The sequence below is a fragment of the Chionomys nivalis genome, chromosome 21 (genome assembly GCF_950005125.1).
Source record: "Chionomys nivalis chromosome 21, mChiNiv1.1, whole genome shotgun sequence".
In the NCBI taxonomy this organism is placed as follows: Eukaryota; Metazoa; Chordata; class Mammalia; order Rodentia; family Cricetidae; genus Chionomys; species Chionomys nivalis.
The window spans coordinates 5,153,438-5,162,910 of NC_080106.1; the positions used below are offsets into that span (position 1 = coordinate 5,153,438).

Below are 9,473 nucleotides of genomic sequence, written 5' to 3' on the forward strand. Positions count from 1 at the left end.
CCACGCAGTTAGAACAGGACGGTCAGGCCTCAAGGCATCCCATACTGGGCCAAGCGGCCGCACCAAGGCACCACATAAATTCCCAGTGTGAGCGTCTATACTCGCCCCAGACCTGGGGGGAGCTTAATTTACAGGCTGTTTCTAGTCCAAGTCTTTAATTTGCATGAGCTCCTAAAGCTCCCATCCCAAGTGATTCGGCTGAGAAAGACCTTTCATCTGACGTCTGCCCATTTCCCAAAGCCAGAAATCAAAGGTCACATCTGGGCTGGCCTTCCAGGAAGCTATCAGAAGCCACCACAGCACTCCTTCCCGTATTACCTATCCTGGGCTGCCACATAGCCACTCTAGCTGTTTGCTCCCAGAAGCCTCTGTGTAACAACTCCCTCCCCCTGCCTGTCCTGGGAGTAAAGCTGACAGACAGCTCTCACCTGGGGAACCCGCAGGAGCAGGAGTTATGTTTTTATCAGGAGATGTCCCTCAGCAACTCCAGATAGTGAGGTCACAGCTTCATCTTGCTTTCCACAAATACCATAGACCCCAGAACCCACGTTACCAAGTGCCACCTCCCCAAAGCGGGGCACCACAGACCCCAGAACCCACGTTACCAAGTGCCACCTCCCCAAAGCGGGGCACCATAGACCCCAGAACCCACGTTACCAAGTGCCACTTCCCGAAAGCGAGGAACCAACAGGTTCTAGCTTGTGCCCTCTTGCAATCGTGAGGGATGAACAAGCCCACTTGCACCTCCAGCTGCTCCTGGGGATGGAGCAGTAATGGAGGAGACCCTTGACTGCAACACGGGCTCAAGACCTGAGCTCTGACATGAGGGGACAACTCTGTATATTCACGATGTCCTTTCATAGACCCTAAACCATAAACTGCCTTCCTGCCTGCCCTGCTGCCCCTCACAGACTAGCTCAGGAATCCAGAGACTACCCCAAACACAGCCTAGCTAGTCTACCATACACTCAACTGTAGGTGTCTTTTGGAACTGAGAACAATAGGAGGTAAGGGGCCAGGGTGCGGCAGGTAGCTTGGCATTCACCAGGCGCATGAGGTAACCAAGTGGGCAGGAAAAGGAAGCCCAGGCAGCCTGTGACGCAAGAGCTCTGCTGGTACACTATAGGCAGTGACCCCTGGAAACTGGTTTATTCTAGTCATTGAGCACAGGTGAGGATGGGCCGAGAGGCTGGGCACTGGGGAACCTAGGGGCCTCGGGAGCAGAGAAAACCACAGGCTGGACTCACTCTCCATGATCCGCATGCCCTCTGCCCCCAACCCCTTACGCTGCTGTGTGCCAGCACCGCCCTTTATGTTACACTGTCTGCTGTCCTCCCCGCCCCACCCCTGTGGAGTCAAGAATCACAGTCTGCTGGTGCCCAGGAGAATTCCAGACACGGCCGTGCTGGTTGCACAGAGAGACTCGAGAGACACTTGGTGAGCGAATAAAAGGCACAGACTCTGGTACCACTCTCCTGGCCAGTGCAGCATCGAGGACAGCTGCTTCAGGTCAGGCCAAAGCCTGCGGGTAAGAGGGTAGATCTAATGGTGGACAGAAAGAAACCTAAGTAAGGCAAGCAGCCTGCCGCTGCTTAGAGCTCTCCTGAGCATGGAGGTTACAGGGTACCTTCCCAGAGTCGCCATGTTGTAAGGGAAAGGACATTGACAATCAAGGAAGGGGGTCGGAGAAGCCTGGGGGTTCACAGCCACATCCTGACAATGGGAAGACCTCAGGAGACAGGTGCCACCACAGCCCAAGTGATTCCCTACCCACAAGCTCTGTGACCCTGGGAGAGCCTCTTGCCTTCAGTTTCTTCAATAATATGATAGAAGCTTTCAGGACATACACGGCGTGCAGCAGGTGTAGGCAGGTATCTGCTAGATTGTAAAACTTCGTTCTCACCTGAGTGCCCCTAAAGGGGGCCTACCATAGACAGACCTCAGAGCGTGGCTGCTTCCTTCTGAGAAGGCCCAGCCACAAAGGTGTAGGGAGAAAAAGCAAAAGCTAACAGTCCCATCAACAGGTGAGTCAATTCTGTCTCATGTCCTGACAGGATCTGGTATGACCTATGAGGGGCACTGGCACCCAGTGTGCCAGGCTGACAAGGCTGTGAACCTCCCACAGTGGAGAGGGCGTCATCATGAAGACAAGTCCTCCAGCCCCAAAGCTACCTTGCTGGATGTGAGAAAGCCCAAAGAGTGCAACCACTGCTCCTGCGGAGACAGATGCTGCGATTCAGGGGTCTTGCCCCATCCCTTTCCAGGTACTCCGAGAGAGAGAGAGAGAGAGAGAGAGAGAGAGAGAGAGACAGAGACAGAGACAGAGACAGAGACAGAGACAGGAGCTGCTGGAGGATTAGCTGGCCAGCAAGAGGGCATGGAAGAGACTGCTCACACCACAGGGCAGGGCGCTTCTAGGAGGAAGGAAACAAATGGAAGGGACTATTCACCGGGATGACAACCTGCAAGGATAGGTTGGGCCACGGTGACAGGTACAGCTTGGCCCCAGAACGCCACCCTCCGCTGTGGCTGTCAGACCAGCTTCAGAATGACTATGGATCCGAGGAAAATTCAAACTAGAGCTCCGCGAATGAGACTCCAAGTGAGAGGGTCTGCTTTTCTACACGTCCAGCCCAGATGAATAGCGGCCACCTACATGCCGGCATGCTAAGAAACCCAATCTGTTCATCACGATGCACACTTCCCAGGCCCACACTACTGGACAGGATTAAGTACAGACGAGACAGTTTTACAGCCCAAACCACGTAGGAAGTGGGCTGGGCAGCTCCACAGCCATTCCAGGCCCGGGAACCTAAAGAAACAAAGGGTTCCAGCAGGTGAGCTGATTGGTGTTGAAGCCTGAGACCCCACCCCCACCACGGAAATGGCCTATAGTCTCTGGGGAGAGAGGCGTGGAGGCCTTCTAGAGAACCTCTGAGCCCGAGGTTAGTCCTGAATTTAAAGTCAGGGTCAAAGGTCAGGGAGTCTTCCCACCCAGAGAGAACAAGGTCAAGTTCTGCCCAGGCCAGGAGAGGCTGTGGTGAGCTCCTCTGTAGATCAGAGTGACAGTGGCCACACAGCTAGCAGAGCTGCCCAACCTTTCCTGGAAGCTCCGTGACAGCCTTTGTTCCCGGGAAGCACTACTGGGTCCTTGCATCAGAAGAGACCTCAGCAGGAAGGAGCTGAGAGCCTGTGTCTGGAACAAGCGCCTCTGTGTGGAAGGCCAGGCCTCAAGGCAGCCAGCGGAGAGAGCGGAGAGAGCCAACACTGACACCTGCTTTGACCCGACAGGGAAGTGGCCGGCGTCCTACTGGGTGACAGGGTTCACCCTTAGCTGCTCAATGTGGAAAGAGGAGCCAAGAGAAAGACTGTCTTTCTCAAAAATACAGGGGGCAGAGGGCAGGGAGAGACAAGCAGCTAGAGCCTTGGGGGGGGGGGCAGGGATCTAGGTGCTTAAGATAGTGGCAGCCAGGCTGTATGACCTGGTGACATACATGACCACACTCTGCCTAGCTAGCAAATCTCAGTGTCACCCTCAAGCCGAACTCTCAAGGGAGTGGGCTTGGCCAAGGCCCAGGTTTCTCACAGTGCATTCAGCTGGGCCTGCAGAAGACTGTCCAAAGCCGCCCAGAAACACCTGCAGGCTTCCTGGCCTCTGCCTGACTCTCCACTGCCCAGGCAGTGAACACGTATAGGGGCATCAGGGCAGCCTTGGGCTGACATCACGTCCTCTCAAAGAAACACAGTAGTCAAAACCCTGAGACTACAGCAGCAGCAGAGAAGCTACAAACATCCCTGTCTTCCCGACCTTCTTCCAACCACCTCTTACAACCCTTAGACACAAAGGATGGCAAACAACCCCCAACCCCCGCCACTCCCTTTCTCCCAGCCTCGCTGGGGAGATCACAGCAGGCTTACAGCCTCAGAAAAGCTCTCCTATTCCCAGGGCCTTGCCACCCCCCCACCACCACCACCACACAGCAGTTAGCCCTGAAAGCTGAGCAGACTGAGGGACCCAAGCCACCAACAAACAGGTTCATTTTCACTCCTGCTGGAGGGCCCAGGGCATAGCTCACTATCTTTGTAGTGTTTACAGTCACAATCTGTTTCTATTGTGTTTGCGCTCCCATGGGCAGCCACAACAGAATTCTACACAGGACTCTACTTTCTTTAAGGAGGCTATTCTTACAGTGTAGAAGAGGCTATTGCTGGGCTTTCCCTGGCAGTCTTCCCGCCTCCACTGCTGTTCTTCTGAAGCAGGATCATATAGCCCAGGCTGGCCTAGACTTGAATGTCATATGTATGAAAGGGTAACCTTGAATTCCTGATCCTCCTGCTTCCACCTCCCAAGTGCTAGCATGATAACCTATGTCATCACACTTAGTGCAAACAGCCTTTCTGAAATTGCACACTTATCACTGCCAACCTCCTGGCACAGGTAACAACACTGCACGGCAGCCTCTTGCTAGCCTTCAATAATCACGGCGACACTTCCCAACGAAGGATCAGGGAGGAATGGGGAGCCCAGAGCCTACCCTGTCAAACTCAGGAGCACCTCCAGCCTGATCAGGGAGGAGTGGGGAGCCCAGAGCCTACCCTGCCAAACTCAGGAGCACCTCCAGCCTGATCAGGGAGGAGTGGGGAGCCCAGAGCCTACCCTGCCAAACTCAGGAGCACCTCCAGCCTGATCAGGGAGGAGTGGGGAGCCCAGAGCCTACCCTGCCAAACTCAGGTGCACCTCCAGCCCTCTCACCATCATGGACTTTACCCTCCACACCTCACCTACTTCCTTTACTGGCAGTTGGCTACCGGGAACCCTACTATGACACCACTGTGGGGTACAGAGCTGGTATGAGTGTCCCCAGGGTTTTCCCATAGATGGCTCATTAACAGCATCCAAGATCCCAGCGCAAACCCAGAAGGGACCCCTCTCCCCCACAGACCTGTCCCTCGGGAGCTATGCAAAGAAGATAAACAGATACACAGCCAGAAACAAAGACCTCACTGGATTCTGGCTCACTCCATTTCAGGGGTTGAGGGATTTTTCTCTGCTGCTTTCTTTCTTTTCTTCTTTCTACATGAGTTATTTAGCACTGTCTTTTTTAAAAAGCCATGGTACCAGGATGTTAATCTCGCAAGGTTATGATGAGAGAACTGAGAGTCGGAGATGAGCGGGGAGGGAGGGAGGGGCACTAAGCAAACGGAAGAAAACAAGGTGGTACTTGGCACCAGTGGAGTCACTGTGCCACCACCTTCCGGTTGCATGTCTAGACGGTACTGGTTCCCTCCAAACCAGCCAAATGAACCAGCAAACCAGCTTGTCATGGGCCTCCCTCTGCAGGACAGCATAGCCCCTAGTCCCTTCTCTTTTATACCCTACTGTTCTCCCACTGAGTGTCCCCATCAGCAGTCCCTCCCTAGTTCTTAGAGAAGCCCTTCCCCCAGTGTTTCCTTCAAGAGCCCAAATGACAAACATCTACAGCTGGGGCCCAGCGCAAGGGTGCAGCACAGGTAGCAGCTCCCAGGAAGAGTGATGGGTACCTCAAGCACTTAGGCAGTCCATGAAGGAGCCCTGAAGACTCTCGGAGCTCACTGCTCTCCTGCTGGGAACCCTTCCTGTGGCTACACTTCAGCCAGAGGCAGCTTCCTTTCAACAGAAAGCCTTTCCCCTCCTCGGCAGCTCCATCCACTGCCAGCATACCAGGGCCCCAGGGAAACGTAACATGATTAAACTTTTAAAGCATTTAAGATGCTCAAAGGGAAGGCATTCTTGAAGTGCAAATCATCAGTTTAGGGAGGAAAGAGTAAATATGGCAGGGGGAGATACCTATACAAATGAAATGCAATTTTAAACATCATGCACAAATTGCTTTAACATAGTGCCTCAGCATTGCGGAATCTCGGCATTGAGTGCCGGCTTTTCCAGCAAATGCTGACAGTTGGTTTTCAACTTCTTAGTTCATTCAATCTGCAGTCTGAGGTGAGCTGACTTTCTGGGTTTTGCTAAATGAAGAACAGCGGTTCTGAGAGTTGTTTAGCAGGCAGGGCACACCGCACACACCCTGGCCTGGCTGCTGAAGCAGCAGAAATCCTAACAGGATGCCCTCAGACAATCCCCAAAGCACAATCCTGAAGCTTGGGGCCCCATGGGAGAGAAAAAAAAAACCCACTAGGGCATAAAGAAACTAACAGAAGATAGGACAAGAGTCCTGCTACAAACAGGACCAGACACAGGAAGAAATGCAGCCTGCGTGTCTCTAAATAAATAAATAAATAGCCCCAGGTTTTCAATAACTCCACTCTTCATACTTCACATTCATGGGATACAAGCTAAACAAACCCCAAATTTTCTCCTATCATGAGGATGAACTAACTAAATGTGGGAAGCGCACTAAAGGATTCGAGACGGCACTCCCCAGTTCTGGGGCATCCTCTCCTCTCTCAGGGTCCACCGGGCTACATAAATGAGAACACAAAGCCTACAGCATTTGCACACTCTTCCTCCTCCTACAGACCACTAAACCAGGATACTTCCAGTCAGGATTACATTTTATGGCTCACTGACAAAACAGAATCCCAGGTCCTCAATCCACGTTTAACTGTTTATCTCCCCCACTTTTTTCTGCATGCAGAACACAAAGAAGTCCTGGGCTTTCTTCAAACCTAAAGCTCATGCCTCAGCGGCATCCAGAGGACTTTACCGGGAGAACAGCCAATTGTCTGTCCACTGAAGCCCCTAGAGGTATGGCGATCACCCCCCGGGGGCTGATGCCACAGGTGCCTCTCTACATACCTGTGCCGATTCAACACTTTGTCAGTGTGCTTTACTTCGTGTGCATAGGGAAAAAAACATTGCCAGCAGCCAGGCTATTCCCAAGGTGGGGAATGTCTACTGGGGAAGCAAAGTTGGTATACACCACACCTGCTTAAAGCCACTGTCTTTCTCCAAATATAAATAAATAAATAAATTAAATAAATAAATAAATAAAACGGGGTTGCTTAAAAACTAGCAGCCACTAATCATTCAGAAAGCAGAGCTGGGAGTCAGTGTCCAGGCCACACAAGCCAAGCACTGTTTCCACTTTCGCTGTTGCAAATAAAAATGAATCACAAAATCCTCCAAGAGCCGAATAAGACACTGCCACCTCCCTCGCTCTATACCTGCAGCTGGAAAACTTGAAGATGCCAGAAGGGAAAGGGAGTTAGCCAAGTGCCCTTGACATTCAGGGTCTGATTAGGGGTAAAGTCGGCTCAGTGACAGTCCTTCCTACTCAAGACCCTATCCCCTATCTCCCGCAGCCACGTCCACTTCCACCCCGTCTTTTCCGGTCGCGTAGTGTCACTCAGCATCGAGTAAGGAGGGTTACAGGGCTTTGCAAAAGAAAGCTATGCTTTGAGGCTCATTAGCTAATAACACATCACAGAACCCTCCGGCGAGGCTACTACTGCCCAGAGTAGACAGCACCAACATACCGACAAGGAGCTCACGTTCTAGGTACCCAAGCCTAGCGCCGAATCAGGACCTACGAGCTCTAAGCAACCCGTGGTCCCCACGGCCTCACCACTCGGTCCTCAGAGTAGGACCCATCAGAAACATACACGGGGGGACTTGGGGCTAGAAATGGCAAGTGCAAGAGGTTAAGACAGTTCCCGCCGCCGTCAGGGTCAAGACCGAAGGTGGGCAGTGCAGCAAGCAGGAGGGGAGGTCTGGCAGAACCGCGATACATCCTCACTGACTGAGTGCAGGGTGGGGGGCAGCGGGTGAAATCACGCCTCTGATCGCTCGAGTACCGGGGTTCTGGCGGGTCCGAGATCCCCATAATCCCGGAACAGGACGTCGAAGGTCGGGGTTCGAGCTGGGAGGAGTGTGGCTCTCAGGGAGCACAGGGTCTCAGGTGACAACGATCCCCAAAATCCCGGAGTAGGGAATGGGGGTCCTGGGGCGAACGAGGTGGAGTGCAGAGGAGGGGGCAGGGAGTCTGGCCCCTACGCTCGCGGCACAGGGAGCGGAGAGCGGTGAATCCACCGAGACAACAGTGCCCAAGATCCTTGCGCAGGGCAGTATGTGGCCTCGGGTGCCCGCGCCCCCCGTGCAGGAGGCAAGTCGCTGGACCCAGAGCCCCTGGAAAGCGGAGCAGGGCCGGGGCTCGCACTCCTGGCCTGAGGGCCCGAAGGAAACTTGACTCGCGCGTCCGGGCCAGGATCCCCGCGCCTGCTGCCCGGAGCCGGCACCACTCTCGGTGCACGGCGCCTCCCAGCCGCAGGCCCGGGTCGGCGCACAGGCCTCGCGGCACTCACCTTCCTGCCGGCGCCGCCCGCACCCGCGGCCAGCGCGGAGCCGCCCCCCGAGTACATGTAGTAGGCGATGCCCAGCACCCAGAGCAGCGCGAAGCACAGCAGCATCCGCGAGCGCCGCCGCATCCTCGCACTGGGCGGCCGCCGGGCAGCTGTCGGCGCGGCGGGCGGAGCGCGCGGCAGGCGGAGCGCGGGGCGGCGGCGCGGGAAGACGCGGCAGCGGGCGGCGGGCGGCGCTCAGCGCCCGGCAGGAAGCGGCGGCCCGGCGGCGAGGTCAGGGAGCAAAGGGCGACCAATCGACGCAGAGGGGCGGGGCGCGCGGGGGCGGGGCCGCGTCTCCATGGCAGCGGGGCCCCGCCCACCTCGCTTCTCTGGGAGTGGCAGGTGGCGGTCTCTGAAGCTTGCAGGATTCCCAAAGACCTGAAGTGGTCCTAGTCCGGTCTGCAGAGGACGCTCCGGCATCCATCTCATTTGCTATTTGAGCAAATATTTGGATTTTTCTTTTTTTCTTTTTAAGTACAAGGTCTCATTCTATAACCAAGACTGGCCTCGAACTCACTCACCATCTAGCCCAAGCTGGCCTCAAGCTTACACACTCGTGCATCAGACTTCTGAGTCTTGGGATGACAGTCATGCCCCCACCCTGCAGTTCGAACAAGATTGAGTCAGGGAAGGTAGGTTTCAAGGAACTTGCTTGTGAAGATGAGCCTGCCTGCTCTTAAGAACAAACCCGGGTGGTTTTAAATAAACATAAAAAAGAGGGGAGAAGGATGGCAATTTATGTTTTTAAATCTTTTCTTTTTCGTTGGCTGCTTTCCTGAAGGAATGAGGTGAGTAGAGTGATCCACTTCATAGAGCAGGCAGCCAGTTCTCTGACAGCAGCTCTCTGGTGACTGTAACCTTGGCCATGCCCTTGTGACTCTCTAAGTCTGTGTCTGAAAAAGGTTTTCCAGTTCTTGAGAGACTGCAAATATTACTGAGATCTGCACAGACTCAGGAGGCAGGGACTCCTGAGAGGTGGTCTACCCAATCCTGAGCAAATGAAAGGCACAAGCAAGCCTTGGCTACCAGGATTGTGAGACTCTCCTGAACTCCAGACTTTTTAGAAATGAGGAGGAGGAGTTACCCCGTTCCAATAGGCACCCCATTCTAGCAGACACCCCATTCTAGCAGACACC

At 54.3% G+C, this 9,473-nt stretch overlaps 1 protein-coding gene across 1 annotated transcript in view; it reads right to left on the reverse strand.

Annotated features, from left to right (window-relative positions):
* Window positions 1-8,544, reverse strand: part of Galnt2 (polypeptide N-acetylgalactosaminyltransferase 2) — a 120,112-nt gene extending 111,568 nt beyond the window's left edge. Inside the window, exon 1 of the mRNA XM_057753726.1 lies at window positions 8,299-8,544. Coding sequence (XP_057609709.1) covers window positions 8,299-8,421 — 123 coding nt within the window. The 5' untranslated portion in view covers window positions 8,422-8,544. The remainder of the gene's footprint in view (window positions 1-8,298) is intronic.
* Window positions 8,545-9,473: the final 929 nt, after the last annotated feature.